This window comes from Mytilus galloprovincialis, chromosome 7 (genome assembly GCF_965363235.1).
Source record: "Mytilus galloprovincialis chromosome 7, xbMytGall1.hap1.1, whole genome shotgun sequence".
Taxonomy (NCBI): domain Eukaryota; kingdom Metazoa; phylum Mollusca; class Bivalvia; order Mytilida; family Mytilidae; genus Mytilus; species Mytilus galloprovincialis.
The window spans coordinates 69,784,957-69,798,863 of record NC_134844.1 but is presented as its reverse complement, the minus strand read 5'-3'; the positions used below and the strand labels follow the sequence as shown (position 1 = coordinate 69,798,863).

The 13,907-nt window shown below is 31.7% G+C and overlaps 1 protein-coding gene across 1 annotated transcript; it reads right to left on the bottom strand.

Moving 5' to 3' along the window:
- Window positions 1-5,647: 5,647 nt before the first annotated feature.
- Window positions 5,648-13,692, bottom strand: LOC143084258 (uncharacterized). Its single transcript, XM_076260667.1, has 5 exons — window positions 13,612-13,692; window positions 11,707-11,890; window positions 9,875-10,177; window positions 9,245-9,317; window positions 5,648-5,759 (listed from the first exon to the last, which is right to left on the bottom strand). Exons 1-5 carry the CDS (start codon window positions 13,636-13,638, stop codon window positions 5,648-5,650), a joined length of 699 nt encoding a protein of 232 aa, XP_076116782.1. The 5' UTR covers window positions 13,639-13,692.
- Between the last annotated feature and the right edge of the window lie 215 nt (window positions 13,693-13,907).

The window sequence follows — 13,907 nt, the reverse complement described above, 5'->3', positions numbered from 1 at the left end:
ATAATACCCCCTAATGGAAAACAAAACAACAAAACACTTTGAGTATTGAAAAATTTCCATGCAGAAACAATCAATTTAAATAAGATAATTTTAAAAAAGATCTGTGAATAAACATTACATTTTTTTTTCTGCAGTAGCATTTATTTATAGATGCTAACATATTTACAAAGTTTCAAAAATTTAAAATAAGGTAATTCCTTTTATGGTCAATTTAGTATTTAGATTAAGGTTATACGCGTATCCGTATGGGGGCTAACCAATATCTTAGAACAATTAAATAAACTCATCATGTTACCTGGATTAAATTTTGTATTTATGCCAGACGCGCGGTTCGTCTACAAAAGACTCATCAGTGACGCTTGAATTAAAAAAAGTTAAAGAAAAGCCAAACCAAATATACGAAGTTGAAGAGCCTTTAGGACAAAAATTTACAAAAGTTTTGCCAAATACAGCTAAGGTAATCTATTCCTAAGGTAAAAAAGCCTAAGTACTTCAAAATTTGTGTACACAGTTAATAGAACGGTACTATTTGTCCTAATAACGAAATTCATTGTCAAACATGCTCCATTAATCATTTTTAAATTAAAATCAGCAGCGCTTTTGTAGATTTACCATCATAGGAATGGTGTAAGTCAACAACGCGAAAGCCTAAAGGATCAACTCGAAAGGAATCTAGGGGTAATACCCCGTTCCGACTAATGTAAATACTGTGTTTAAAGTTTCATCCTATGCTGTTCGTAAATGAAGTATTATATTCTTTTAATGAAACAGTTTCAATGTTTGTCAATAGGTACACATTATATATCAAAATTATAATGAAAGATCCAGATCAAGACACCAGTACAAGTAACGCTTTGTTATTCTTTGTTTTAATCAAATCAAGCTACATAAAAGAAATGTCTTGAGATTTTGTTATAGACAATGTAGAAAGCTCTGCTCGACGATAAATTCATAAAAAATAGTCTTGTAATATTATTTCTGGTGAAAGTTTACCTTCTTTTGTACTTCTTTCCTTTTCAACAATTGTATAGTATATTCCATGACCACCACTAAAACCTTTATCTATTGTACAGAACATATTATTTGTTTGAAATTAATTATCAATTACTCTATTGTATTTAAATTCCATATACTTCCACAGAAACATAATATGAATTTATCAATGTATCAATAAATCTTCATGATTTATAATGTTTTATCTCTCTCTCTTTCTCTTTTTCCAAATGAGTATAAATATTGTATTTATCTTATCTACAAGTTATCAAAGTAGGAAAAGTATTAATGCATTTACTTTAATCTGAAACGCTAAAACGCGACTGTATGACGAGTCAGTGAAGGGGCAAAACCAGATACGTTTAACCATCAGACATTCACGTAACAGTTAAATAATTTTTAATTTACATAGTCGTACATGAGATAATAGCAATAAGTTTCTTTAAAGAATATAATGACATTTCCAAATATTAACAATTAAGACTTAGTAGCTGGGCTAAACAATTTTAAAACTGAGATTTGTATACCTAGCATTGCTTCATATTGTTTGATTTATAGAAAACTAATCAACTTCGAGAATTTGTGCTTTGAAAACTAAAAAAACTTACTAAATGAGTGTCTGTTTTCAAATACATTTTAAAGATTTGTATGTAAAAGAAGAATATTTTTTTTAAATTTTTACTTTGGGTAACAGAATTTTTGTTTACGCCGATCTTAAATGAAAATAACGTATAGCACGCACTGTTCCAGTATTCGAACTGCTTGTTTATTACGATAAACATATATGATTGTTTACCTTCTTCTGTTATGAGTGTAAACTCTTCAGTCAATTCACGTTCTGTCCTGTGTGTATTGTGTTTTTCATCTATGTTGGCACTTGTTGTTGAATTTTCAGTACATTCCGAAAAGTTGTTGCCTGAAAGTTCTTTAAAGTTTGTATAAACATGATTCTTCCATTATTTTTGAAAATCAATATGCAGTTTGAATCAATATTTATTTAAATTTCAGTTTCATAAACTTCGAATCCAATTATTGAAATCAATACTAAAATACAATTCTAAATATCGTTTAGCATGTACCTCATACCAATATGACGTCATGTTTCATTTTATGTCGTCAAATGTTTACATAATACATTTAAAAAAACATTGTACGCTTCATAAAGTAATTGAATTGAAGAAAATAAAATTGTCAGTTGATAAGTCAATAACCTATCGATTGACCAATATGAGATTGTTTGAAGCAATATTGTATCATGTTGTTGATTTAGCCCAAAACATTACCGCATTTTCAGACCATTTTTTCCCCACTTTGTGCAGTGAGATGCGAGACATGTTTTTGGATGCCAAAAATGTATCACTGTTCACAACATAATATATTATTATTTTCTTACTTAGGAGCGGAACATCATTGTTCCTGCTGATCAGGGGAAGGATGAGCTTTTGCTTATATCTACCATGTTGGTCATTCCTGGATAGATCTTTCGTTTGAATAAATAAAACATTTTTTTTTATTTTCATATAAACAGTAACATTATTTTTCCATAGGTATGTCTTCCCGTTTAATTTGATATTTGTTGTTTAGTAATACAACCTTCTTGTAACATTTCGATAAAATCAATTTATTCAGATAGCCTATGAAACATGTGTTTGCCTTAATATGGCATTACAATTCAATTTGGAAAAACCAATTGCAGATTTTTTATATTCTTCTATTCTTCTAGGTTATTCATTGATCTCTTATTCTTACTATCTGATGTTTGAATATGATAACGAAAAGACATTATTATGTGGTTTTGTTTACAGTTCACAAGAAACTTTTTTGTTAAGAAAAAAAAAACCCATAAAGCAACTTCCTTATAAAATTTGTGCATACTAGTTTTGTAAATTCTTAATACAATAATTATTGCTAGTAAACTTAAGCAAAGATTAAGGTTTTATCTAATTTATAACCGCAATATCTGACTATATTCAGTTTGAAATACAAAGTATGTTTTCACCACGCTATGCTCACAATGACAAGTTATCATTTCTTAATATTTTTTACATGTCATATCAACCAATCAAATCAGAAAGTAGAATAAAACGTTGTTTCAACATTGTTCAAATATAAATAAGGTTGACAAGGAAGAAAGTAAAACTGTATAACTTTTATCTTACCATTTTCTTTCACATAAAACAATACAAGAATTCCTGAAAAGAAAAATTTATCTACAATTTCAATAATTATTAAATGATAACAACCAATGTTTACCTTTTTGGAATAATGTACAAATGTATCAATATCAAAATAAAAAAACCCATCTTTTTTCATATTTCTTTTAATAAGCGTCTTTGTTTATCTGTTTGGGTGCTATCTAGCATAAAATGTACACGACATCATTTTATCAAAATGTTTTGCAGAAACGTTCGTACATACACTTTTTTTAAAAATCATACAGAATTTTATTGGAAAAAAAGTGCAAATATACTCAATTTATCTTTATCTCTCCGGACATCTGGGTTACTGATGTAAGCTTTTCTAAATGATAAACTGGGCGGGAATTTTGTGAAGTCAATGATATATAACTTGCAAGTTTAAAAGAATTAAGACCTCAATTAAAATGCAAAAGAAAGAGTGAGGCGACATATTACAAAAACAATCATATTCAATGACATCGTCCTTGCAAATAAGCGAAAAGGAACATCAAAGAAAAAAGCCTACAAAAACATTAAAAGAAAACTATTGATAACGACCAAGCACGACGAACTCGCTAAAACTCAGCTTTGTATTAGGTGCCATAGAAAATTAGAAGATTCTGCTATATATGTAACACCTATATATTGTGTACTCTTACAAAATAACGGCTACTTGTTTTGCCTTAGAGATTGAAGTTTTATAGCAATTAAATGTTTAAAAACTTAAATAGGGCACTTGCTACGAGATACATACAAAATTTAAATTGTGTTTTTTTTCAGTCATTAATGAAAGTGGAGTAGGGAACTACTAGTTGGCTATGATCAGCCAATGTAATCCATTTTTTTCAAAATAAGCTAAGAAATATGGATGCGGAATTATTCACTTGCATTTGACCTCATTGAATCCGTATTCATGTGTTCTTTAACCCTTAGGTAGAGATGGACTATACATTGATCGCTCAGGTGTACAAAATTATACACCGGGTATCTATGAAGAGATTGTTCACCTGTCTAACTTTCCTTGATAAGGAGTTGCTGATAGCAAGGGAGCTTTTACAACACATACGTCTAGTGAAATATTTCAAAATCCTTCTGGAAATTTTAAAGAATTCCTTCATCCGTTTCAAGACCGTTTAGGAATGTATGTTTCAGAGATTACCACACTCATGTTTCATTTGTCGTTTCCTCAATCGCATACTGAATTACGATTTAACCGGCTAAATTGCACTACCTCATATGCAATCATTATGAGTAACACGTCAACTACGTATACACTAACGGAGAAGGATATGCCGACCGTAGGTGTATATATGAAGTTATCCCCAATCTATGATGGGTTCCTGTTGCTCAACCTATAGTTCTCTGTTTAATGTTTCATTTGTGTTTTGTGGATTTATTTTTCGTATCATTGTTATCCGTTTTGCCAAGGCGCTGTCAATTTGTCTCGAATTATGTGACTTGAATGCTGCGTGGTATCATCAATCTATGCTTTTATTAAATCTGTCAAAATTTCTTTCAGTTTAAGATATGCAAAATCAGACATGTAAAAACAGAAGACAATGCGAGAAAAGAAAAATAGGAGCGATACTTGATGAGTCGACATTAGAGGCATGAACTGCTATGCTGCCATCACTCGTCATATGAATCAAAGTATTGCAATAAGGAATATGATTTATTTTTCAAATCTACATATTATACCTTCTAATGACATGTATCCTGTGTATGGTATAAGATTAGGTAAAAACAACCTGTACGAAGTATTTACCGCTTGTATACATGGTTGACTCATCAGTAAAATATATAGCATAACATATATGTATTTACCTGCTATCAGGAATGTACATATTGCAGTAACCACAAGTACAATCAACATTGACAATAAGTCTGAATAAAATGAAAGAAAAGACACAGTTTGTAATACAATCATATAAATGAAGAAGAAAAAAAAAAAACAACGGTTCATTGCAACAATTTTATACGACAGAAATTCGGAGAGTATTGCAATTCAGATACTTTAGAAAACAAATATCCAATATCAAACACATTAAACAAAAGTACAAACAAAATCGATGTAGACGATGATCGACAGATTGGGATGACATGATGTATTTAAACAATGGAGTGACTAAACTTCCAATAACTGCAAAGATTTTAATTTGGTATAAACTGTTGTTTATTGAGTATTTTGGTTATGTATCAGAGCTTTATTTAGCAATGGAAAGATTTTTCTGAAGTGATTTTTATAGAACGTTCTTTTGTGTACGATTTGTGTTAATAATGTTAGTAGTTTTTATATGTCATCTTTAAATACTTTTTTGTTATTTTGAAAATTACAGATTGTTTTAAAAATTTATTCATAGCTTTGATATACCCGGGATCAGTAATAGTTTTACATATTGTATGGACACCTGCGTTTTGGTAAATACTGTATGTTGCCCTCTATACGGGTTTCGACTGTGTTTCTGTGCAATAATGATTCATTTCATGTGTTTGATAGTTGTTGGTAACTGATAATTAAAGAACTTACCCATTCCCTGTTCTTTCAACAATATTTCCTTTTCCTTGATGATAAAACTGTCAGTTTGTAACCTAATTGGAAATATGCAATGGTTATTGTGAAATCATAAATTATCATTTAAAAAAAGGAATATCTGAAATTTTTCATCGACGTTAGCATACCGATATTTATTACAAACAAACGACTTTCAAATGTTTCTCAAAAAGAATGAAAGGAAGATAGCATAAATCTTGAGCATCACTTTCCTCTATTATATAATATATAATACTATCTTTTATTTTTAAAGGAGGTGCGAAATATACCAGAGAGACAGTCAAACTTATAGATCGTAAATAAACTGAAAACACCATCACTAAAAGAGAAAACGACAAACAAACAAACAATAGTACACAAGACATAATACAGAAAACTAAAGAATAAACAACACAAACTCCACCAAAAGCTGGGGGTAATCTCACGCAGGTGCTCCGGAAGGACATCATATGTGAAACGATTATTCCATAACGATCAACCAACTCTTGATAGTCTGTAAAATTTACGAATGGATAATTTCAACTTCACCATTTGGAACTCTTGGTTTAATAGCCTCCCTCTGTCAAGGAAATCATGGTAGGAAATACAAGCCCGTGAAAATCGTATCAATTGGGAGATAGAAACTCCGTATGCAGGCGCTGCAGGAATGTTCTACTTAGTAATGGAAAGTTCACAATTGAGGAGCTGAAATCATCTCTTTTGTCTTAATGTTTTGTTTTCTAAGATTTTTTAATATTTTGGGTCCATCTACTTATTTTGAAAGTATAAGCGACGACATAACAAATACCAACAATAGATATATAACTCTGAGAACTATAACAGTTTGACCAAATGTCAAGTGAAATTTTAATAAACAAAGAGATGCACACTGATTTATCAATGTTTCTTGAAGATTATCATGATTATGGTATAGATCTTTTCGATATATATATATATATATATATATATATATATATATATATATATATATGAGAGGACAAAACTGTTTTATACCAATATTCTATTAAACTTTACGACAGATAAACGATTTCAGTTTCCCAATTTGGAACTTGCCATTTCTATGTAGCAACATTACATCAGTGCCAGCTGCATACGGAGTATATACCCCCAGTTGATACGATATTATAAGCCTTGTATACCCTATCATGATGTACACGATAGAGGGTTGCGGCTCACACCGCTAGGGAGCTATCAAACCAAGAGTTGAAAGTAGTGAAGTTGAAATCTTCCGTTCGTATGGTTGACCGTTATGGAAAATCTGTTTTAAAAATGACAACGGATATGTTCCAATGGTCGTAACTACAAATCCGTCCCCTTTTCCCAAAATCTACCTAATAAGTCTTATCACTGGTTTTGTACTGACATTAACACTATCAATATTTATTTTGAAATATGGTTATACTCTTAATGTCATAATGTGCATTTAGGGTTTTGACATTAAATTACTACGCTTTTATCAAACGTTGGATGTGTTCTACACTATCGTCAGTGAAAATACTTATTTTCTATTCATGCAACGTTAGCATGTCAGAAACCAAAGAGTATGCGCAAAGATATTTCTTTGAGAAATAGTAAAGAGATCGACATGACGGAACTTAAGAAGGACATTATAGATTCTTTTTCATGTTCTGGAATAGATAGTTCTGTAGAGCAACTAGTCGAAAGTTATAAAGATAATTTAACCAATATAACTGATAAACACGCCCCAGTCACGATCAAATCAGTTATGTTAAGACCTAATAGAGAATGGTATTCAGACGATCTTAAGGCTGCCAAAAGAGGTAAGCGAAAAGCGGAGAGAAAATGGCGGGATTCGAAATTGGAAGTTCATCATCAAATTTTCAAGGAAAAGTGTAAAACTGTTGGTAAACTGTTATATATCGCCAGTAACTCATTGTGTGATCCACTTCAGTCAGCAAACAGACCACGCCATTCAAACCGGAACAGCATTAGCTAGAGCACATCATCATATAAATGCAGCTTTAGACAAACAAGTGCGAGGTTTGGCATGCCACAAAACCAGGTTCAACCCACCATTTTTTCCTTTAAAATGTCCTGTACCAAGTCAGGAATATGGCCATAGTTATATTATAGTTCGTTTCGGTGTGTGTTACATTTTAACGTTGTGTTTCCGTTGTGTCGTTTGTTTTCTCTTATTTTTGAGTGTGAATTCACATTACTATAAGACGTGTCACGGTACTTATCTATCCCAAATTCGTGTATTTGGTTTTGATGATATATTTGTTATTCTCATAGGATTTTGTCTAATGCTTAGTCCGTTTCTGTGTGTGTCACATTTTAACGTTGTGTCGTTGTTCTCCTTTTATATTTAATGCGTTTCCCTCAGTTTTAGTTTGTTACCCCGATTTTGTTTTTTGTCCATGAATTTATGAGTTTTGAACAGCGGTATACTACTGTTGCCTTTATTCATCAGTGGTATTAGTGCTTTTTGGATCTTTCCGTTGCATTCGATGTCATTGACCACATAATTCTCCTGGAACGTCTGTCGTTTGCGTATGGCATAATTGGTTGCGCTCTCGAATGGATTAAGTCGTATTTGAAAGATAGACATCAGCGTGTTGTAATTGGAACAACTACAACGAAGAAATGTCATCCGCTTGCAAGACACTAGTGAACAGTCTAGTAACATCCAGACTTGATTATGGGAATATTCTGCTGAACGGTATTAACAAGACTACGATGAACATATTACAAACAGTACAAAATACAGCAGCTCGTCTTATCACCAGGACAAGAAAACATGAGCATATTACGCCGATACTTGCCGATTGACATTGGTTACCCGTCCAATACAGACCACAATTCAAAATACTTACTTATGAATGGCATGGGTCCTGCTAACATTCGGGAACTGGTCAATTTGCACGTACCAAACCGATCTCTGCGTTCAAGCTCAACTAAACTACTTACCGTTCCAAAAGTGCGGACAAAGACGTACGGTGAAAGACAATTTTATTGGGCAGCGGCATCTCTTTGGAATAATCTCCCGAACAGTTTAAGACAATGCAAGTCCTTAGAGTGTTTTAAATCTAAACTGAAAACTCATTTTTATCGGATTGCTTTTTAATCAGACTTTTTCTTTTCTCTTTTACGGGTTTTTACTAGTTCATGTAGTTTGTATAAACTTTTAATGCATTTTGTCCGTATACCTTTTTAGGATTTTTTGCTTGTTTTGCATACTTGTTAACCTAGATTGCTATTTTTTTTTTAATTTGTTGTTTTACAATGTTTTTTTGAATCGACCTTTTATATTATGGTAGGCATTTTTGTTTTATATTTCATGTTAGTACTTTTTTGTTTTTGTTTTTGCTTTGTTTAAATTACCATGCTGAATGTACAGCGCCTTAGATTAATTTTTATTTGTTATAGGGCGCTCTATAAATTTTCATTATTATTATCATTATTTAAATGTTATGTAATATTAAGCAAGTGAAATATTTTCCTATTTATATTACGCTGTAGACAAGACTACAATAAGACTACATTCGAAATAAAATTATACCTTTTGTATACAATGATTGGACAAAAATAAGTGTTTTGTCCTGGTTTGTCTTTTTCCGTTGCACACTCATAATCTGAAAATATAATATTATATTATTTGGTTAATAAAAACGCACTAAAAATAATGGCTACCTTGTTTTTTTTCAAATCTTTTTTGTTTGTGTTTAAGTCTAAGAATATTTAAGGATCTTATACATCGGATTCATCAAATGAGTCATATACAGAAACCAGTTTTGATTTTAAATGTCATATTTGCATACTAGAGTATTGCACATGCCACTTCATTTGTCTACAATACCTTTTCGATGTTATATATAACATTACTGATGTTTTAATTTCATCATTTAGGTATACATTTTCTTCAGAGATGCTATGCAAATGAAACACATTAAGCATTATGAAGTTCTGTTTTGTACTTCTTCCATTTATACATCCCTTGTTAAAACAGTGCTTAAACATGTTTCCATAATATTGCGGATAATATGTAAAACCAAATACCTATGAACATTGGTGAGTTGATAATAAGATAAAATGATATTATTTTGCCAAAAAATAAAAGGACCAACATGTACATTTAGTTTCATTATTCCACATTCTATGGTATCGTGTAATTAATCATTGATTATCTAACCTGGTGTCAGAAGTCCTCTATGTGGACAGCTCTTTTTGTAGCAGTTGCAATCTTCCTCTGAAGGTATACAAGAACATAGATTTTTCGGTTTAGTGATGAAAGCATACCCTCGAGTATAATCACATCGGCAGGACCTGTCTGTTTCAGTTGTACCATTTTTGAACAGAAACTGGCCGTTTTCAATACATTTAGACTTCTCAAAGATACACTGGTTGCTAACATTGGACAATAAACGGATTGGCTGGTATCGCTCTATTTCACATTGCGTAAAATCTGGTTGACCTCTCAATAAATATTTATAACCTGAAAAAATATAAACTTTAATGAGATTTTTAAACGATTAGCAAGAAAGAAATACATTCAATTTGTTATTTATGTGACGTGAAGTGACCATTTAAACTATGGTTCAACCAGGAAAGCAGTATGGAAGCTATACATAGAATTTTCTATTTTAGCTGCGGGTGAACACAGCTGATTATTGACTTATCAGTTAGAATGATATGATCACATCAATATGCATTTGCTCAATTGTCAGTGCCTTACACTGGTGTGATCTATAATATATATATATATATTTAATTTCCACTTTTATAGACATTTTTAGAATAGAATTAACACCTATGTCATGAAAAGTAAAAAAAAAAAAAAATCAGATAACAACTAGTACTTTTATTCTTAATTTTTGGTAAAATTATGATATAGGCTCAACGCAGTCGTGAATGTTCGTAGCATATTCATACTGATCACGAATGATCTCAAGTTCGACAATACACTTTTGACAAAAAGGTAGGTGCCGTAACATTCGGAAAAAATCAGTTGATTTTGACAAATCGGAAATTAATCGTGGAAACATGATGGTAAATTGATAAATTCTGCTTTATCAGATACATTGTAACAATGAAAGCAAGTTCCTCTGTTGTTCGGACGTTGTTCGGTGGCATGAGCATTCTCGCAATTGCAACATATCTTGTATAATGTCTTTCAACTGGTCAATATCTGATTACATTTGAGGGAATCGATATACAGCAATATCGGATTCTTTACGTGATTAAATACATTTGTTTTATAATTTCAAGCCGCGAATAACAGGTTCTTTGATAGTCTTAAGACATATTTTAGTTGAAAATAGTACTAGGAACAAATGCAATAGTCATGTATGTATGGTAAGTTTTCAATAAAAGATAGAGATCATTTAATCCGCCATTGATTTGGTTATCCTTTATTGTCTTATACATTCTCATATTTGAATACAATTTGTATATCAAGTTATCAGGAGTTTCAAATAGTGAAGTTGAAATCATCCCTTTGTCAATTTTATTGACGACATCACGAGTTGGTTGCACGTTATGGGATATCCGTTTCACAGAAGATATCGGATTTGCTCCTTATGTCGTAACTATAATGTGACCTTCTGAAATATACTATTAACCGGGCTTGTCATAGCATAAGCAAACTACGGGTGCCACATCTGGAGCAGGATCTGCTTACCCTTTTGGAGCACCTGAGATCACCCCAATGTTTTGTGTGGTTCGTGTTGCTTAATCTTTAGTTTTCTATGTTGTGTTTTTCATTTGTCTGTTAGTCTTTTGACTTTTTTGTATTGACATTGTGAGTTTGTTTTCGATCCATGCATTTGACTGCCTTTCTGGTATACTTCGCCCCTCTTTTACAGAGTTTCGAAAGCATTCTGAATAGGCAGAAGTGGAATAACAGTTTTTTGAAACACAAAAATGGCACTGTAACGCTTTTATTTATGTCATTTATATTGCTAGTTGTTACTGAAAGATATCGAATGAGAGTACACATTTCAAACAAAAACACATACACCATACCTGGCGGGGCGAAATCTGTCTTTGTTATGCATGATTCTACATTGAATCCTCTATTTTCGTCAAACAGACACGAATAATTCAATGCTAAAGATGTATTACACAATGCTGTTGCTCTAAAATTTCTCTCTGATGGACAAGGACATTTATTCCGGAAGGCTACGAACGATGGTAAATGGAACGCTATCTGTAAGTAGACTTTCATTCCTTAGCAATGTTTTAGTTTGTATACATAAGCAGCTATTAAAGTATCAGAAATAAAGAAATCATTCAATGAATTAAAGGAATTATAGCTTGCTAATTACAAGTTGTGTACGGTTGTTTAAAATTTTTTACAATAATTATGTGACATACAAATCCGCCAATTTATTTGAGTATTTATCATTTACTATTGAAGAGTTTAACAGAAATATAGAACATAAGATAGCATAACATGAGATGACAACGTTTTTCATGTCCATGTTAATTTTGTTGTATTTATTTTTTTCGCTTATCGACTGAGTGTCGTTGGCAAAATGTTAACAGCACATTTCAATTTAGTGAAAATACCTTTTCCACCGTGAATATAAAAGCACTGCGAAAGTTGATATATTAAAACACCAAAAGTTGTTTTAATCACAAGTATCAAAAGTCCTACTAGTATTTGACAAGATTATTTGTATTTTGTGTTTGCTTTCAATGTTATAGACTTTGAACTTGATTTGGCTCAAATTTTATTGACTATCATGCCACATATTGAGCAGGATCTGCTCACCCTTCCGGAGCACCTGAAATCACTCCTTGTTTTTGCTGGGGTTCGTGTTGTTTATTCTTTAGTTTTCTATGTTGTGTCATGTGTACTTTTGTTTGTCTGTTTGTCCTTTTCATGTTTAGCCATGGCATTGTCAGTTTATTTTCAAGTAATGAGTTTGACTGTTCCTCTGGTATCTTTCGTCCCTCTTCCATTTATAACGTGTCTTTTGAAGACGATACACATATTTGACGTACGCAATTATAAGCCTTAGACTGACAGAGAGAACGATTTCAGAAATATACAACCTAATAGGGACAAAAGGAACCCAACAGTTTACGAAAGGAAATAATAACACAAAAGAGGGAATTGAATTACATATGAGTAAATGGAATATCAAAGTCTAGAAAAAAAAGGAAAACTACTGGTGTTGCAATTATATGTATTTTGCGTTATTTAGAAAAGAGGGACATTCAAACTCAAAAAAACGAAATAAACTAACAATGCCATGGCCAAATAAAAAAGACAAACGGAAAACCATAGTACACAGAATCCGACACATTCATGAAAAGGGAATGGGAGTGTAGTAACTAAACAAAGAAAATATCCTCCATCATCGGCGAAACGGATATTTAAGATTGCATTTGATTTGAAGTTGAATATTTCAAAAAATGTAATGAATAATTGAACAAAATAGCATCAAGGTAACGCGTAAATACGTGAATAAAACTTTCTTAATTTATTATGCTCAAAAACGCCCGGGTGGATAAATCTTTATACGGAAATATCAAACCCAAAATGGGAGACCCAAGGTTGTATACCTAACTGTAAACTTAAGGAGCTTAATAAACGCCATGGCATGTAGACATAATCTAGGTTTTACCTATGCTTTCTTTGAAGTTAAATGTATAAAGTTTTTAAGGCCTTTGATTCAGTTATTTTTGTTTATTTGTAAAATGTTTAGCTCCCGCAAAAAAGTGACAGTCAGCACTGTTCGTTCACTTTCCACAACTTCAACTTTCCTTGACAAACATTTTGAAATTGATATTATTGAACTGAATTATTTTGTTTATATCTTTCTATGTAATTCATTTGACAAAATAATCAATATTTTCAAACAATTGATAGTAGTCTGTTGTTTTCAGTTTCAGTTGATCTCATACAAGAAATTATCATACCAGGCATATAACAGACCACATTTTCATTCCAAATTCAACGTGTTGTCATCAAGTATATATAGCTTTTAAAACTTGTTCATCTGCAATATATGAATAAGGAATGCAAGAATTTTTTAAAGTATGGTATATATCGATGTAAGCATTTACACTTGTGAATTTATTAATTAAAGGCATCAGAAGTACCAAAGTTCAATTACGCCAAACGTAATATAAACATATATAAAAAAGAAGATGTGGTATGATTGCCAATGAGATAACTGTCCACAAGAGACCAACATGACACAGAAATTAACAAC

Bases quoted from the DNA above. Each gene is read 5' to 3' on its own strand.
- LOC143084258 (XM_076260667.1), bottom strand. From the start codon at position 13,638: ATGAAAATGTGGTCTGTTATATGCCTG. The intron at 11,891-13,611 runs GTATGATAATTT...GTCTACTTACAG, and splicing joins TGTGGTCTGTTATATGCCTG to ATAGCGTTCCATTTACCATC. The intron at 5,760-9,244 runs GTATAATTTTAT...ATTTCCAATTAG, and splicing joins CCAATCATTGTATACAAAAG to GTTACAAACTGACAGTTTTA.